This window comes from Mauremys reevesii, linkage group 9 (assembly GCF_016161935.1).
Source record: "Mauremys reevesii isolate NIE-2019 linkage group 9, ASM1616193v1, whole genome shotgun sequence".
NCBI lineage: Eukaryota > Metazoa > Chordata > Testudines > Geoemydidae > Mauremys > Mauremys reevesii.
Genome location: NC_052631.1, coordinates 12,049,156 through 12,068,690, shown reverse-complemented (window position 1 = coordinate 12,068,690; position 19,535 = coordinate 12,049,156). Strand labels below are relative to the sequence as shown.

The 19,535-nt window shown below is 39.8% G+C and overlaps 1 protein-coding gene across 11 annotated transcripts in view; it reads right to left on the bottom strand.

Moving 5' to 3' along the window:
* Nucleotides 1–7,547: 7,547 nt before the first annotated feature.
* The window catches only part of TBL1XR1 (TBL1X receptor 1), a 180,535-nt gene continuing 168,547 nt past the window's right edge, over nt 7,548–19,535 (bottom strand). For 10 of the 11 annotated variants that reach the window (XM_039488938.1, XM_039488933.1, XM_039488932.1 and 7 more), the window contains 4 exons: nt 16,824–16,951; nt 16,435–16,600; nt 15,650–15,751; nt 7,548–12,877 (listed from right to left, as the gene is read on the bottom strand). In XM_039488938.1, the coding sequence (XP_039344872.1) occupies nt 12,851–12,877; nt 15,650–15,751; nt 16,435–16,600; nt 16,824–16,951 (423 nt within the window). In that variant the 3' untranslated portion in view covers nt 7,548–12,850. Of the gene's footprint in view, nt 12,878–15,649; nt 15,752–16,434; nt 16,601–16,819; nt 16,952–19,535 lie in introns of those variants that run through there. The other variant, XM_039488942.1, reaches the window with a different exon arrangement.

Genomic DNA, 19,535 nt, shown 5'->3' with positions numbered 1-19,535 from the left:
ACTTCACTCCTGTTTTCCCTCCTACTCTTTTGTATGTATTGTCTATTTAGATTGTAAGCTCCTTGGAGCAGAAATGGTCTGTTTCTACATGAGCGTTCAGTGCCTAGCACAATGGGGCCTGATCTGCAGTGGAGCCTCTGTAACATTTAGAATAAATAGTTATAAAGTAGTCCCAATTCATGTTGATTATACCATTTCATTCCCAGTGTTTTTTCCCCTTTCTCTTTTACTTATGGGGGTGGCCTCATTTATTATCAAGAAGAATTGGACCTCAGTCCCCAGTTGAATGTTTGTCAAAAAGAAAAGCAGCTGGTGTTGGTGGACTGTGTAAGATGCTCATTCACTTTAGTTTTTCTGATTACTTGATTTATTTGTTTTATTACAGAAACCCAACAAAGGAAAATATCCAATATAAATTCTTTTTAAAAGTCCTCCTAAAAGGAGCAGCATGAAAAATATTAATGGTGATAAAAAGAATGAAGTGAAGTCCCTTTGATATAAGTTCAGTGATGGAATCTCTAGAAACCCTTCATCTGCACAGGAAAATGACGCAGTAACAAAGTCATGTAGTACATTAATGTTCAAATCAACCTTCCAATGCCAGGACAGATTTTTGAGCTCAACAGAGATGCATAACTTACCTGATATAAAAAAAACATATGACAGAAACCACTGGGTTGATTAATCCATCCAGCCAAGCAAACGATAATCGGCTAGGAGACAAATAAATGGGTCAACGGGTATTTCGCACTTCAGTGCCTTCATAAGAAATCACAGACCTGAAATCCAAACTCAGAGGCATACCTGCAGTCTGAGAAACAATAAACCATATCTCTGTTTAAAAGACATTTTAAATGGGCTTCTGACTGCACATTTCAGCAATTTAAAAGCACATAATGGAAAAAATTGATAACTCCTGGGATTTGTTTTCAAGTAAAAATATAATGAGATTTATTAGATAATAACTGATGCTTTATTAAACTAATTGCAAGAACTAGAATGTCTTATGAAACAACTGATAGAATATTTAATTTAGAAAATTCATTCTGAAATTTCGGTTACCTACTAAATTGAATATGTAATTATAAACAATGCACTTGTAACAAACTACTGACATTCATATTCCCTGGCCTAGGGAATTGGCTTCTGGCTTGAAATTACTTACTACTGGAAAGCAGATTGTCTGTATTCATTTTTATCAGCATCAAACTTATCTGACTTTTTCCTCACTGCTACAGTATCTGAGCAAATTGAAGATAGATGAGACTTGCAATAGAAAATGAAAGAATTGCAAAACTTCCAAATAGCAGCTTAAAAAAGAAATTAAGTAAAAGTAATTGGAATTCTTCACCACCATCTTTGTGCTATGAAGTCATAATTTCTTAATGGATAAGAATTAATCACTTACCGGTAACTACAGAGACATGTTCAAGTTATGCATGTCCTCAACATTTATATATTGTAAATACAAGAGTTGACAAAATCCTAAAACCAGCAGAAATTTTTTCACTTTTAAAATTCAGCGGAACTAGATTACAACAAAATTGCAAACAGACATTCCCGCCCCTGCAGCAAACACCACAGCTCCGTGCTGCGGTACGAGACTCAGAAGGGCCAAACTGACTCTGTAAAGACAATGCACAATGTCTAGTTTGTTTTCATCATCCAAGCTGAGACAAGCTCAAAGCATGAGCAACTTTAACAGGAGCAGAGTTCAGACAACACTGAGTGCCCTGGAAAATTCCTCCCTGCAATTCTGCACAGAAAGCACTGTCTCACCAACCTGCAGTAAAAAAGGAGCAATTCATCAAGCTACCTGTAGTTAAAGAGCTCAGTCCCCGCAATTGCTCCTCAGTGAACTTCTGCGGATAACCAACTAAAACAGGAAACTAACACACACACACACACCCCGCCAAAATGTAAGGTGCAGGAAATGCGAGGTGGGTAAGAAATCATGACTAATAGTTGGTAGTTCATATTCTCTGTTCTGAGCCTCCTGGGATTTTTCTGGGCTCCAGAGCTCCACACCAGCTTTTCACTGATTTCAAAAGACACACTTCTAATTTATACAAGTGTAACTGAAATCACAGTTGGGCTCAAAGCATGGCTGGAGTGAGCTGTACCTTAAACAGAGGTAGGCCTTACTTACATCATAACATTCCAAATTACTGTCCTGTTTGGGGCGTGTCTACACTGTTCTGCAGTTTGCATTACGGAGTGTGAATAGCAGCACGCATCCAAGTGATGTGCTGTAACTTCCCCCCTGCAAGTGTGAACTTAAAGGTCCCAAGTTTGCTTTTGAAAGAGGCCCGTCGCTGCCCATAGCCATTGATGGACCTATCCTCCATGAACTTACCTGATTCTTTTTTGAAGCCAGGTATACTTTTTGCCTTCACAACATCCTCTGGCAATGAGTTCCACAGGCTGATTGCGTGTTGTAAGAATCACTTAATTTTGTTTTAAACCTACTGCCTATTAATTTCACTGGGTGACCCTCTCAGATTTTGGAACACACTTCAGATTCTTAAACCTTGGGTCAAGTGCTGTAGCTATCTTTAGAAATCTCACACTGGTACCTTCTTTGTGTTTTGTCAAATCTGCTGTGAAAGTCTTCTTAAAACGAACAACATGTGCTGGGTCATCATCCGAGCCTGCTATAACATGAAATACATGGCAGAATAAGGGTAAAACAAAGCAGGGAACATACTATTTTCCCTCAAGGAGTTCAGTCAAAATTTAATTAACACTTTTTTTTTTAAAATGATCATCATCAGCATGCAAGCATGTCCTCTGGAATGGTGGCCGAAGCATGAAGGGGCATACAAATGTTTAGCATATCTGTCATGTAGTGCCAGCTACAAAACTGCCATGAGAATGCCTGTTCTCACTTTGTAAATATTGTAAATAAGAAGCCACGAGCATTATCTCCCGTAAATGTAAACAAACCTGTTTGTCTGAGTGATTGGCTGAACAAGAAGTAGGACTGAGTGGACTTGTAGGCTCTGAAGTATTACATTGTTTTGTTTTTGAGTGCAGTTATGTCACAAAAAAAATCTTAATTTGTAAGTTCAACTTTCGTGATGAAGAGATTGCACTATGGTACTTGAATGAGGTGAACTGAAAAATATTTATTTTTACAGTGCTAATATTTGTAATAAAAATAATATAAAGTGAGCACTGTACACTTTGCATTCTGCGTTGTAATTTAAATTAATATATTTGAAAATGTAGAAAAGCATACAAAAATAGTTACTAAATTTCAATTGGTATTCTACTGTTTAACAGTGTGATTAAACCTGTGATTAATAATCGCAAATAATTTTTTTAGTTAATCGCATGAGTTAACTGTGATTAATCACCAACCCTAATTTGAATATTTCACAAGTTCATTTGTCAATGTCACCTGTATATTTTACTTGAAAATTTTGATATCCTTATTCCTATTTTCTGACTAGCTCTAGTAGTTTGGAACCTACAAACTGTGGCTCTTGGTGTCAGGTGCACTTTGGGCCTGCAATTTTGCTATTTTTAACCCTTAGGAGAGCCCTTCATTGGATTCAGTCTAGTACTTTAGTGTTCTCTCGTCCTCAGTTAAAGCACCAAGGAATTTTGGATGGGCTCTTCTTAGTTGATCCCTCAGAAGGAAATCTTGGCTTCATGGAGCATAATCTGAGTTGATCTGTTAGACAGTCATTTTTAAGACCCTGTTGTTTAAGAGGGTCTTAAAACTAAACAACAACAACAACAAAAACAACCCTAAAACAAAAAAGCTGCAAGAGTAAAAATAATGGCGGCAAAAGTCCAGCAACAGAGTGGGGGCTGTCTAATTTATTGCACTGACTGCAGTATGTACGATTACCTGCCTTGTGGGCAGGTGGCATATGTGTGACCCTAGTGTAAGCAGCTCATGGCCTTCAGAGACCGAGTACAGGCTCTTGAGACCAGAGTGGCTGAACTAGAGGACCTGAGGGAGACAGAGAGGTACATAGACAAGACTTTCCAAGACACAGTAGAGTCATCTCAAGAGCACAGAGGCTGTCAGACTGGGGGTGGGAAGGATGAAAGTCTCTGGAAAGGAGAACATCAAACTGGAGTGGAGGGAAGTGTTCCCATAGTTGGGACCCTCCTGCCACATGATATCATGGTATCCTCACACACTGAGGATACCCCTCTAGGTGAGGGAAAGGACAGTTACCTGTTCCGTAACTGGTGTTCTTCAAGATGTGTTGCTCATGTATATTCCACAGTAGGTATGCATGCTTGCCACATGCACCGGTGCCGGAAGTTTTTCCCTTAACAGTATCCATACCGGGGGAGTACTGTGGCGACCTGTGGAGTGGCGGCCAGTCTGTATATAGCACTATAAGGTGAGCCACGGGCTCCCCCCACCCTTGGTTCCTTCTTGCCAGACAACTCTGACAGAGGGGAAGGAAGGCGGGGTGTGGAATAGACATGAGCAACACAGCTCGAAGAACGCCAGTTACGGAAGAGGTAACTGTCCTTTCTTCAAGTGATTGCTCATGTGTATTCCATCATAGGTGATTCCAAACAATATCTGCTGGAGGTGGGTAGGAGTTCACGATAGTTCGGAACGAAGTACCACCCTGCCAAACCCGGCGTCATCCCTAGACTGGGAGACGACTGTGTAATGCAAAGTAAATGTGTGAACTGAGGCCCAAGTGGCCGCCCTACAAATGTCTTGGATAGGGACATGGGCTACATAGGCCGCTGATGAAGCCTGAGCCCTCGGGACAAGACCAGGTTTAGGTCCCATTTTGTCACGGGGGGGTCTAGCGTATGGGAACGAACAGTCAAGGCCCTTCAGGAAATGGGAGGTCATAGAGTGGGAGAAGACCAAATGCCCTTACACTGGCAGGTGGAAGGCGATATGGCCACCAGGTGCACCCTGACCGAGGTAGGTGCTAGTCCTTGGGCCCTAAGGGATAGGAGGTAGTCCAGGATAAGCTGGAGAGGTGCGGTGGAGGGGGAGACTCTCCGCTCACTCGCCCACCTGGCAAACCTGGACCACTTTGCCACATACATCCGATGCGCGGACGGCTTCCTGCTTTCCAGGAGGACTTGCCTTACCTGCTCTGAACACCTGTTCTCCTCCTCGTTTAGCCACGGAGCAGCCACGCTGTCAGGTGGAGCGCGGCCAGATTGGGATGGAGGAGGTGGCTCTCGTCCTGGGAGAGGAGGTCCGGGTGGAGTGGCAGTGCCCTTGGTGGGGCCACCAAGATGCATAGGAGAGGCCCGTACCAGTGTTGACGGGCCCACACCGGGGCTATGAGAATGACCCAACTACTTCGGTACCCGTGACGGCGATGTGAGGTCCAGTGTCCCGGTGCCAAGGCACCCCGGGGGGAGTCTCAAGTGCGACGTCTAACTGATTGGGAGCTAGAACAGGAACAACGGCATCTATCCCGTCGAGAGTGGCTGCGGTATCCACGCCGCGCAGGGGAGCGTTCCTGGTGCCTCTTTCAGTGCCTATGCTCGCTGGCAGGAGGTGTTGAGGGTCCCCACGACTCCTTTCCCAATGGCGACCCGGATGGTCTGGCTGGTGTCGAGGGTGGGTGGGAGCTGCAAAATGAGCTGCCACTGTGCACCGAGCAGTGCAGGGAGCGATCCTCAGAGTGGGAACTGCAGCCCGCTGGAGAGGCCTGGTGGGGACCCAATGGAGGCTTGCCATGAGACCTGGGGCCTGTGTCCGGCTGAATGCTCAAGACCGGCAGGCACATAATGTCCTTTGCAGCCTGCATCGTCTCTGGCATTCCTGGCATCCATACCGGTGGGGATGCATGGGCCGACGGTGCCGGGCTGCTCCGCTCCTCACGAGTCAGAGGCCTTGAGCCCGGAGGGGACCAAGGGCTGCCCAACGCGGGACCAGCCTCCCCCTTTTCCTTGTCATGGTGCCACTGCGAGGCAGGGCCCTTCCCTTGCTTTTTGGAGGGAGAGTGGCGCCAACTGGTTGAAGGGGCCTTGCTATGCACTGACGACGCGGCAGCTGGTGCCGAGTCCGATCGGCGTACTGGCGTTGTGGCCAGCGCCAACTCCATCAGGAGAGCTCGAAGTCTAATGTCTCTCTCCTTCTTAGTCCTTGCCTTGAACGACCTGCAGATCTTACAACAGTCGCTGATGTGAGTCTCACCCAGGCAGCGGAGACACTCAGAGTGCGGGTCACTCCTAGGCATAGAACGGCGACAGGAGTCACACAACTTGAATCCTGGGGCATGCCCCAAGCCCACTAACAACTGAAGAAACGATCCAAGAACGGTACCACTAAGGTTGAGAAGAAAAAGGCTGCAGCAGAGCTGGAGCACAAACTTTCGATTACCTTCACTGGTGGCAAGAAGGAACTGAGGGTGGGGGGAGCCCATGGCTCCCCTTATAGCGCAATATACAGGCGCCACTCCAGGGGTCACTGCGGTGCTCCCCCCAGTACAGGTACTGCTAAGGGAAAAACTTCCGGTACCAGTGCACATGGCGAGCACACACACCTACTGTGGAATACACATGAGCAATCACTCAAAGAAGAACCTCAGTTATTAGGGAGACAGGTAATAGTAATGGGGGATTCAAGCATTAGAAATATAGACAGTTGGGTTTGTGAGGACTGGGAGAACTACATAGTGAATTGCCTACCAGGTGCAAAGGTTGCAGATCTCTCGAGACATCTAGACCAACTTATGTGCAGTGCTGGGAAGGAGCCGGTGGTTGTGGTACATGTTGGTACCAATGACATAGGGAAAGTGATTTGTTCTTCACTGTTGTTCCTCTCACAATATTCAAGCTATAGTAGACAAGTCCTATAAAGAATTCATGTACCAATGTGGATGGAGACCAAGACTGGTTTTGCATTTAAATTACTACTACTCCACCCCAAGATGTTTTTTTACTTTTAACACATTAACTAAAATTTTGCAACAGAAGTTTTAACATGTTAAAATAAAGATACACTTTGATAACACGTTAGATTAATTTCAACCATAAAAATAACCAGACTGAATATCATTACTTTTTCCTGAATGTGGTATAGCAAACAGAGAACTATATAACAAAGCAATAATTCCATTTCTGAGATCTACTGGCATCAAAACAAACAAAGAAAATCTAAATTCCCTTTTTTGGTTTATGATCGCAACCAAATTTTGAAGGAATTATAGCTTCATTATATACAAATGGATGCACATTATTCCATATTTAATCTTAAAAATTGTTCCAAATGTCTAAAATAGAACAGCCATAAAAATATTCTAAATAAAAATATAAAATGGCAGCAGTCCCATTGAAACCAAGGGGGCCAACGTCCCTTGCTGAATCAAGGTCATAAAGCACTTCTGCTGCAATGGATCTGTTAAGAGTACTACCCCTGTAACATTATACAAAGTGTTACTTTACATTATTTTAAATATAAAGAACAATAAGCATGTGCTAACATAGACGTAAACCTATTGTAACATTCCTCTTCTTTTTACTAAGCCAACTATTTGCAACTATCCTCTACCAAATACATTTTATTAAATGTTTTACAGAACATCCAGCCAATGTAATATCAAAATATATTTTATTCTGGACCTCTTTCAGATCTGATTCAAATTACAGTTGTCAGAGCAATACAATGCAAAGGGAAACTGCAACAGAAAATGTGCCTAGAAGGGATATGGGTTTTGGGGACAAATCATTGTGATGTAGAACCAAAATAACATCATAGTGTAATTAACATGGTCCAGGACAGTATAGAACATCTATATCAGTCTTCTTTAGACAATAATCATGAAAACTGAACAATAAAAGTCCTTTAAACAAGTACAAAAAACTGTCATGGGCTGGTTTACACTTTTACAACAATTGTAGTTTAACTGGATAACTGAAGAAATGATGCAGACATTTTAATCCAGTGCTATAGGAAGGCTCACAGAATTAGACCCAAAGGATTTGTAACTTCAAAATGAAACCATTACAACTACAGTGTGAATGTCAGGAGAGAGAGAAAAAATTATTTCTGTATTCTAGGATTACTGATCTGCACACTGCAGTCTGTTGTGAAACAAGACTGCAAAATATACTGGACTAGCAACAACATGCAGACTGTTTTTCTGAATTTATCCTCTAATGCCAGGAAACCATTATGGAGTAAAAATGCTTGTTACTTAAAAGAAAAAAGTAATTAATGTCCTAAGTTATCATCAGGCCTCAACCCTGGAAACTTAAAGGATGAAAAGGAGAATTCTGTAGCTCTTCAAAAACTACGGAGCTGAAGCACTATTAACACAAAATCTGCAATTTTTAAAAAGAAACGGTGCACTTTTCTATTGTTTTGTCTGCCTTCAATCATATTCATGTTGAAAAAGTCACTATTGAACGTGATATTTCAGAGTTTGCACTAGAGGAAGGAGTGAAAACTGCATCACACCTTCCTCTTCACCAGGGAAAATGCCAGGCATCTTCATGGAGATTTACTGCCATCTCCCAAACCAGTACTTTCTTCCAGCATGCCACAATATTGCTCCTGCTTTGTGCAGACTACTGGAGATCCCTCTTCATACAATTCTACAGGCATTTTCGGTAGGAAGAGGAAGTCGGTAGGAGAGTACTGCTTGCCAAGCAAATGGAATACTCAGCTAAATCCTGCAGAGCTTGCTCAAGCAAAATTCTCACTAAGTTTTTCCTGGCCTATTATACCTAAGTGTCACATTGTCCAATACTTTGAAGGACCCAATCCTCCAATGGTTACTTAGGCAAAAGCTTCCCCCTGAAGTGAAAAAGTCAATGGGATTTTTGACTGAGTAAGGACTGGAAAACTGGCCCCTGTCTTCTCTTTACTAAACAGAGGAAACATACAACCTTTCATTTACAAGCTGAAAAGCCACTTTTGCGATTCTAATGAAGTTCCTTTATATGACAGAATTAAATTTATTAGCTGTTAGATTGCTCTATAGCTAAGGTGAACTGGTACAACAGCCCTATTGTACCTACTACACTTCCTAAAGTTGGAGAACGCTTTAAAGTCAGCAATGTCTCCTTAAATACCCTAACATGAGGTAAGCAGTGTAAGGAAAAAGGAATGCATTTAAAAACAAAAATTAAAGTTGGTACAAATCTTTGGCCTTTCTGTTAAGATTCACTAAAGTGTCCTAAAATCCAGAAACATGTTTCAACTGTCATGTCATTCAAACTCTGGTAATTATTACTTCCTTCCCTCAACCCAGAAAAAGAGGCACTTTTAGTATTTCATACAAGAGTTCCAGTCCTCTGCCAGACACACCATTTAACCCCCTAAAGAAGTATTCCCCAAACAAACTGAATTATCAAGACCACAAAAGAATTAAAAAGAAAGAAGTTTTTATGAGGACTTTGTAAATACTACTACAAAGTCAAAGGGTTGGGACTCTTTACATCAATTTTAAATCACAGGAGCCAAAGCAAAAATAGAAAATGATGATATCTCCAGGAAAACCTGGAACTCCTTATACAGAAATGGGAAAAAAAGAAAATACTAAGTTGATAATAAAAAAAGATTGCAAACATGACAGCAGCCCGTGCCTCATCCCATCAACAAACGTGACCCCACTTTTCCCTAACTAAAGTTCCCTCCCAAGAATTCACTCTGTAAGCCAACATTTTTTCCAGCAAACATATGCAAAGATTTATACACCTTTAACTTCACATACTGGGAGCAGTCCCATTGACTTCAGTGAGACATTTAGCATGTAAAGTTAAACATGTGCTTAAGTCTTCACAGAATTGGGGCCTTAATAATATTAGGCATGTACGCCTTGAAGGGAGCAGTGTGGAAAATCTATTTTGTTCTACTATATACGAGTCTCAGCACTAGAAAAGAATCTAATGACCATGGTACTCCTTCTTGCCTCACATAAAACATGGAAATAAGCACCATGCACCCACATGGTTAACTCTGTATAATACATGAGACAAGAGGAAGTTTGTGCAGAACAGGAGCAGCACTGTGGCATGTTGATAAAGAACAGCAGCAAAAAATATACTGGCCCGATCCTCATAGCTCCATTGCAGCAGAGCATCGGTGATTCACACCAGCTTGATGTCTGGCTCATGTATCCAGAGACACCCAGGCCTATGAAACTGATATTCCTGCAGTGTGTACAAACATCTGAAAACCCACAGTCCTGTGGTAATGAAGCTCTGTATTTTCTAATTATGGATACTTGACATTATGCTTAAGCAACTAGATTTACTCAAAACTAAAACAGCTGAAGACTGAGAGAAAAAGAATGTGGCAATACCATCAAACATGGCTGTGGTTTTGCAGTTATGTCACAGAATTCCACAACATTTTTTTTTAAATTCGCTGAAACAACCATCCAATAACTTGTATGAAAATGAATAAACTGTCCATATTAAAATACAAAAGTACTATCAAGAATCACCTCTGACTTTCAATTTAAATTCAGTGCAATCGACAAATGCATTGCTAAAGGAAAAATGCAGCTTAAATATACTCAAAACATTTGTGTCTATTCCTGGGAGCACAGTTTAAAATTATTGCACAGATTTTTTTTTATTTTTTCTTAATAATGACAGAGGTCAGCCACAATCATGGACCTCCAGCAATAAAAGCAATATTTCAAGTGCCAGACACTCAACATATTAGGTTTCCTACATATTGTAACTCACCGGGTAGTTGTTCTAAACAGTAATATGTTCCAAAACCCTAAAAACAGCTGGCACAGAACCATCATGGATGACTGCCTTTATGGATATGAATGTTTGGTTGTTTTTAGATTCGTGTATTATAGTATTACCTGCCCCACTGATAATAACTGGGGTACATATTATGAATGCATGTATTCTCTTTATCACCGGCAAACTGCCACCCTACCTTAGCCAAACTCAGACTTGCTTCAAGTCATGTTAGTCTGTGGCAACAGCAGAAATCAATCCCTAAAGAACAATTCTGTTAAAATGTAAAAGCTGCATTATTTGGGTTAAATCAATTTATACTTAACTACAGAAGTTAAAGTTAAGCGATCATAAGCCACAAAATTAAATTTGTGATTGAAATAGTGTTATAAAACCGATAACTTTGCAAAGCTTTCTAATATAAACCATTTCTTAAGTAAAATGTTTGTGACATAGATTTGACAACCTCATTTATAGAGATTTATACGCCTGGAATCTTATGCGAGACAAAACCCTTTCAACTCCATATAGGCATAAACATGACCCTCATGCTATAATTTACAAATAAAATCACTATCAATATACTTTTAATCACATGAGCAGAAAAAGGTTTGCCGCTTATATATGTCGCTGTAAGAAAAATATTTGATATTGTAAACAGAGTAAAAGACACAATATAGTAGTGATTATTAAAAAAATAGCAGCTTACATCTACCTTATATTTGGGGAAAAATGTAGTCACAAGATACAACAAACTGCAGGACTGGAGCAGCAGGGGAATTAGTGCAAGTATTCATCTTTTAAATAAGCTGAATCACTGCTATTCAAATAAACTTGAAGCAAGTCTTCTGTTTCTAAGGTTTTTTTAAATCTAAGGTAGTAAACATTTTGCCTGATAACGGCAGTGTTATCAAATATATGCCAAAGATTTTTTTTTGTATAAAGAAAAATTACATTAGATACTTTTAATACTGGAATTTGGTTACATTAGACATCTGAGCTCCTACGAACAATGATGGGCAAGTCTTGTAGAAGCTGTGGCATGAACCCGCGTCCAAAAAGATTTTAATCTTTTAAAAAAACAAACAAAAACCAACCACCAATCAACCACCCCCCTTCTCAAAAAACCCAAAAAACTACATTTTGCTCCTTTTCACAATAGTGCACAATTTAACCATAATTTAGCTATGGTCTCAAAGCAACAGAAGATGCATATTTTTATTTATTTATTTGCATCCCTGTATTGTGTGTGTGTGTGTGTGTGTGTGTGTGTGTGTGTGTGTGTGTGTGTGTGTATGCGTGCGCCCTTCTATTCTTAAGTTTGGCAGAATTATGTCCCAAATAAGAAACTACTGCATTTCAGCCGTGTCACTAGAAAAAATCCACAGCATTATACCCATTGCTGACGTACTTTATAGATTAACAGGACATGAAATGTCACGTCTCAGAGGTGAGTTTCTTTTTTCTCTCCCCCAGTCACCCATCCTTCCACCCTCCCTCCCCCCTCAAAATTGTGCTCTCGGAGCCACAGAATGTACCAAATATCAAGTTCACTCTACCTCTTGAAATAATGCATTAAAATATATATATATTTAAAAGAAACTCTGTTTAAAGGTGAAAAAATATAAACAAGGAACCGATTCACTCCCTTACTTCATGCATCCGTAAACTTAACCAAAATGAAACAAAAAAACCAAATGTTTAAAAGCAAAGAACAAAATACCGCTGCAGGTTTATGCAAGTCCGTTTTCTCTGTACACGCAAACTGCTCAACTACTGAGAAGGGGGTGGGGAAACAAAACCACAAACCATTGCAACTCTGGATTAAAAAGGGAGAAATAAAGGCTGTCATTAGTATCTTCCAAATTTGGTACATGTATGGTCTGCTCTTGTATGGTATATTTCTCTCTCTTCTGTTTTTCATACGCGAAACTTCTAAATGTTATTTTGGGGCACAGCAGATTCCAGCACTTGGTGAACAGGATTCACAAGCTGTGACAAAACTCTGTCATCCTCTTCAGGGTGTAATCTTTATTTTATTTTATATACAATATATGTATATATTTCTTTTAGATTTGGCTGTACTGGACTGGCCATGGTTCAATTGGGACTATAGCAGTACATGGGTTAGGGACAGTCATTTTGGCTATGTACACATTCATAGTCGGTCCATGGCTTCCAACTAGTAGCGCTATTTCCGTAGGTCTAATACACAAACCTGTAAAAAAAAAGAAATACATATACAGAAATGCACACTGCACAGCATTTTTACAGCTATACAATTCTACATGTAATATAAGGTCATAACAACAACAACAAAAAACAGGTTATGCAAATTAACCACAAATCTATTATTGGCAGGAAAAACAAACCCGCGAACAACATTGTGCATCATCTGTAAACTATGAATACAACAGACAAAACCAAATGATTCTGAGTAAAATTTTCAAAAGCACCAAAGTGATTTAGCAGCCAAAGTCTCATTGACTTTTATGGACACTGAGGCTTCTAAGTAGCTAAGTCATTTTTTAAAATGTGATTTACGTGCTATTGAAAGTTACCCTTTACATTGTTATTCCCTGAGTATTTCTCCTGGTGCCCATTTGGTTAAAAAGTGGCAAAAAATTGTACCGTGTGCTGTGCTAACAACATGTAACCAGGTGCTCCTAATATTGCCAAACTTGTCTTCTGTTCCACAATCTCCAATCCCTGTGGTATTCTACACCCCACTGTTGTGTCTTGTCCTTCTTTAAATTGCAAGCTCTTTGTAGCAAGGTCGTTCTTTTTTCTTTTATGTTTGTACAATTCCCAGCACACTAAGGCCATATTAAGGGTCTCCGAATGCTTTGCTAATACATATAATAATCACCGCCATGGGATCCACCGAATATTTTGACAAAAATAGCTAGTCTCAGGTCATTCCTATGCAAAAGCAAAAGTTGCTCATAAATGACAATGATATTGAACAACTGCATTTCTTTTGCCCCATAGAGAATTCATTAGCATGTAAAGAAACACAATGGTTAAAGAGGGGTTTTATATGGATTTTGCTTCTCCAGATTAAAAAAACCCAAGGGATTAACATGGTTATATCCCAGTCATTCAAAACAAGACCTAACTGGAACTTCAACTGTTTCTTTTTTGTTATGGGAAACAAACAAAAACAAAAAAAAGGATACTGTGAATTGTTTTGCCTAATATGTGGTAGTTAAAAGCCAAGGAATCTATCTGGAGCCAGTCTGTGAGTACTGTAAGATCTCATTAAATCTGCATTGTGGGAGGGTGAAAATATTAGAACAGACTGGACCAGCCAAGAAAAGAACATATAATAGTACACAGTTTCCTATTATAATCTAATCAGCAGATGGATCAATTGCTAGAGCCTGGAGTTCCTTCAGGTCTACAAATTGAGACTACCCTACCAGAAAAAGAAAACCACATGTAAACTACATTTGTGTCCATCATTTGTTTCATTATTACCCAGTTTATGGTAGAACTAGCTCTGGATTAGTGGGGAAGCTGTGGGTGGATTTAAAGATGTCATTTTACTAACAAACCTCACCAGAGACAGTAGAAATAACAGTTTTTTAAATGTTCAATTAAAACATGACACGTGAACTTAATGGGGAGATATCTGTACATTTTGTCTGAATATATTCAAATTCTCTCTCCTTTAGGATAAATAGAGGACAAATCCCTACACTTTCCCAGTAGATAATTTAGGGCTTCCAACACCTTCCTAGAGATACCAAAATGCCAGCTACCCATTTTTACATGATGCAGACCATATGAAAACTTTCTTTCACTGAGATGAAGTCTCTGCAATGTGGTTTCATTTCTTTTTGTATTCAAGAGAGCTGCCCACTTTCTGTTCTGAACCACAACAAACCAATCTATTTTGGCCTTCCCAAAAGTTGTCCTCAGTTTATTTACTTTATCAAATGTCCTCTTAAAGGGTCTGAAGGGATCATTTTCTATCATCCAGAAAGATTTAACTGGAAGCCACTTGACTTCATTGCTTGAAGGAAAACTTCTTGGTATTAAGGTCATTTGAGTCTCTGGACTGTGAAGGTACCAGGTTAGCTTCTCTCACTCACTTACTGACTTACTTATGGCACTCCAGAGTACATGCCCATAATAGCTCTTACCCAACACTCTTATTTCTGATTTGTGTTGGGCTTGACCCCTGTCTCTCTCCTTTCTTATTAACCCATGACATTAAGAAGTCACTGTTTGCCTGGCTGCTGTGCAGAGTCACACATTAATATTTTTAATGCGGCGTTGTTGCAGGCTGACGTCAAAAGAACTGGAAGGCCACACTTTGTGTCACTGCTACGGGGAAGAAAGGGCAGATTCATGCTTTATTAGAACTTAGGAGCTCATCTCCTGGGCACTCCAAACAATGTAAGCAAAATGTTACTTGCATAAAGGGACTTGTAACCAAATGAGCACTCAGAAATTCATACCCTGGCTTTGTTTAATTCTCAATAGCAACTCAAATGATACTTCATTCATATCAGAAATAAAAAAAATGCCCCCCTACACTGATCAGTTCTCTTGAAATGAAAAACTTGCAAGCAACAACTAGTTTCCACACTGAAATGAACAGACCAGTTATTATGTACATATTTCTATAGTACATGTTGTTGTAGAGCCTTTCCTGGCTCAAAATCGTAATATTTCACACTTGCATCTGACAATTTTAAAGGATTTGACAAATCAAAATGGATTACACTTCACAAAACCCCTGTGACCAAGAGAGACAACCTCCAACCTTGCCTTAATTTCAGATGTTAAATTAAGTGGAAAACAAGTGCAGCTTTATTCCACATTTAATAGGTAAAATTTTAGATAACTGGCTATTTGTACTCATTCTTCCTCAGAATAAGCACAATTTCTCTCTCTTTAGTCAACTGTCCTCCAGCCTATCCGACTGTCTAAAAAAATATACACGTGTAAGAAATGTTGGAGATTGTTCTACTATACTTACTGAACCATCTGAAGCACTTGCTCCAACTTTGTCTCCTGCTGCATTCCAGCAAACTTCAAAAATCCCTCCTGTTCCCCGATAACTGTGAACTAAAGCACCCGTCTACACAGGGGGAGAAAAGATATGCAATTAGAATAATAAAACGCACACGAGTAAGTAGAGTTTGTACGGTATGTAGAACTTCCCTGTTACTTTTAAAGAGTGAATTCTCCCCAGGGGAAATGATCCATGTAAGATCTCACGTACAAATTAAGCATCACGTTAAAACATTTATGAAAAACTCTGTTATCCTGTATACCAGGATATCCTAGTACAGAGGTCTCCTTGTAAAACAGCAATTACATTTCAGAATTTCTGGATATACAGCTATTCTTTTCTGGAACTGGATCCAACACATGCAACAACATCATATATCACTGACTGTAGCCGCTTTGGATAATAGCTATAACTATGTATGAACAAGTCAGCTATTTATACTTTTCAGAACCCAGTGTATGCGTGTGTGTTGAATCCTTATGCTGAAGTTGTGACACTGAATAAACATGTCTGTGAGAATTAGTTTGTGGTTTACACAGAGAAGTCATGTTCTAAGTTTTACCTTGTCAAAAATTTGCAAAAAGACCCATTTGAACTGAAGAAAGCTACTTTCACATACTATATTTAATATTTATATTGAATATACAAAGCTACAGCAGCTGAAACAGCCTTAGAACAATATATGATTCACTGAATAAGTCTGAAACACACGAATCAAACAAACTGGTTCATATAAAAACAGCATGTACCTGTGTATTCCAGATGTGAACACATTTGTCAAAAGAGCCACTGGCCAGGTACCTGCCATCAGGGCTGAAAGCTACACTGTACACAGGTTCTTGATGTTTCGTTAAAGTGTGGATGCAAATTCCTCTGTCTACATCCCATAACCTAACAGTAGAATCAAAGGATGCACTGCCAAAGGAAAAACAGATGGATTACATTTCAATTTTATTCAATTGTTTTCCTTTGATGGTGTTAAAGTCTCTTCTTTAATGCCAGAGTATCTCCTAAAGTAGAGGTCCACTTAGTGCTAACATTAATTTACAGAAGGAGAAAAGGGGAGGAGAGGGAAAAAGGTGGGTGCAGGGGGAATTGTCAACTTCTTGACTGGTATGATAAAAGGATTAAATATTACCTTGCTAACATAAGATTGGCATTTGGATTGTTTGTTCCTGGTCCTGTAGGACTCCATTTGATAGTATAAATTTCTTTGTTGTGTGCTTGTAAATCATGGACACAACTATCTTGTTTCATACTCCAGATCTAGGGTAAAAATGGAAGGAAAAAACAGATTAATACCCTAAACATAAACACTACATTAGAACATACGGATTCTCCCACCCTCTTCCTTGCTCAGAGCTAACAAGGCTCAACTGACAGCTTTCTAGGCCACCCAAATCATACACCATCGCTGGTTGCTTTACAGTGGAGACAGGTGTATGTTTTCTTTAACGTTATCAGTACAGCATGGGGTTAAAAAATAAACAAAGGAGTGACATGCAATATTTCCTACCTAAACAAATGCATGCATGCTCATTGCAAGTCCAATCCGAAGACCATTGAAGTCAATGGACATGTGCTAAGATACAGCGTGCATATAGTGGTGTTTGTGTCAAAGCTGTATGAATGGATTATCACGGTTATCACTGAGCTTTGTTTTTAAATAGACTTTGTGCTACCAGGGTAGGGTGCAGAAAAGGATATTTCAGAAATATACTTCTTCAAACAGAATAATATACGCACAATGGAAAACTGTTAAGGTGTTTGACTTGGTAAGGTAATAAGACTTTACTTAGATTGGGCAGGGATCACTTTTTTTGTTCTGGGTTTGTACAGCACAATAGGATCCCAATCCATGACTAGGGCTCCTACATGCTATCATCATACAAATAATGAAACAAAAACAGAGTATTCCTTTAAGGGTTTGTGTTTTCATTACAAAAACGGGTTTGGGAGCGTTCATAAAGCTTTGCATACATTTGAAACTTGATATTCATTGAAATTATTTGTACAAGTGCAATTTTTTTCCTTTAATGATATCTAATTTGTCTTATTTTAGCTCGCTTCACTTTAGCCGTGACTCAGAAAAGCATTTAAACATACTCCTAAGTCCATCTCTGTTATGGCCAGCACTTAAACATGTGTTTAAAGTTAAGATGCTTTCATGAATCACAATCCCATTAAAGACAGAAGGCACCAGGGGGAGAGAGAAAAGATTTTACTATATTTCTGATTTAAAACGGCTGGATCAAAACATAAAATCTAGTTCCTTTTCCCTCATTGTGAAGACTGTTCAGCACCAGTAAAAGTTTCTGTATGAAGAACCCTAGAGACTAAAGTGTTCATTTTATCCACTGGTTTGAAAACACATTGGAATCATCAGTCTGAGGCTCCCCTTACCACCATATCCAGGTGGCTCAAGCATAACCTGGAAACACCACCTCTAAACATGAGTAGTTCAATCTTCTTCCCCGTTCACAACTTGGGAAAGGCCAAGAAGTGTGCTAACTGCAATGAGGGGGTTAATGATGGGGATATCTATCCAATAGTAACTACAGTGGAAGACCACGAGACATCAAACAGCTTGTGAAATGGTGAAATGAAGAGATTGCTGTCAATCTGGTTTAGATGTCAAGCAGCAACCTGGAGGTGAAAGGCTCCACTTCGAGAATGAGCTGCAGAGTACACTAGGCCCTTTTAATAAATAAATAAAAGATAAACAACAGAGTTTTCCTGGTTTGAAACATTTGCAGTATCTATTTGCATATTTCTGTTATATAAAGTCTTAGTAAAAGAAAAAGCACTGATGTGTTGTAAGGGTGCATCCAAAATCCCAGTTACATCACAATTAGAGCCATAATGATCAAAGTGTATTTAGAAAGAATCTGAAGGGACTGTGACCTCTGTATTAACAAATATAAAATAAAATTAAAGGCCAGGTACTCATACTCTGACTCTTGTTTAGCTACATCTTAACTCCATAAATAGTTCTACTGACTACAGGGGGATTCCTTGTAAAGTAAGATATTATTCAATGGAAGGAAGGGTATCTTAACCTGTCCTTCAGGGAGACTGAAGAATGGTGGTGCCCACTCTCAAATACTTTGCAACATCAGATCTTTTGTGCCTAAGTATTGCCAAGTGTATGGAATGTAATAGCAGATGGGTTCCTAAAACACCTGCCACTAGCTTAACATAACGAGGTGTGTAAATGAAATGATACTGGAAAGCATCAACTCTAAAATGAGAATGGTCAAGGCATTCAAGTCAATTCAAGTCCATCTTCAGTTTTTCTAAGGTACCTACCACCGTGGGATCTAAGCTTGGACTCCTAATGCAATGGCAGACCCTTCATGCTAATCTATTTCCATAATTTCCCCCAGTTAAACAAGCTGTATTGTAAGGTATCATGCGGCTGTAAATTATTCATGTGCATAACAAGGAGTCCTGTTGAGTCAGCAAGGCCAGAGGACTGCAGACAATCTTTCAGGGAAACTGGGTAGCAAGCAATATGGTAAACGTGGCCATGTTGAGAATGTTTTTTTAGACCCATTTACAGGTACTTGCATGGCAGGCAGACAGGTTGCATGACGAAAGACGCTACTGCTCACTTGTTAAATTCTCAGTCAAACACCTTTATGCTTTTTCCCACATTGCCCCATGTTCATGGGAGAAGGTCTCTGTAAACATCTGCAAAACTAACTCGTTATCGTCCTTCGAATGCATCCTTAAAACTCTCCTCTGCCATGGTGCCTACAGAAAAACCTAATAAAGGACAGGCTGAAACCACTGCCTGTCATGACGATCAATACTGCCTCCTTGTTTCCTTGTACTTCCCCATCTCTTG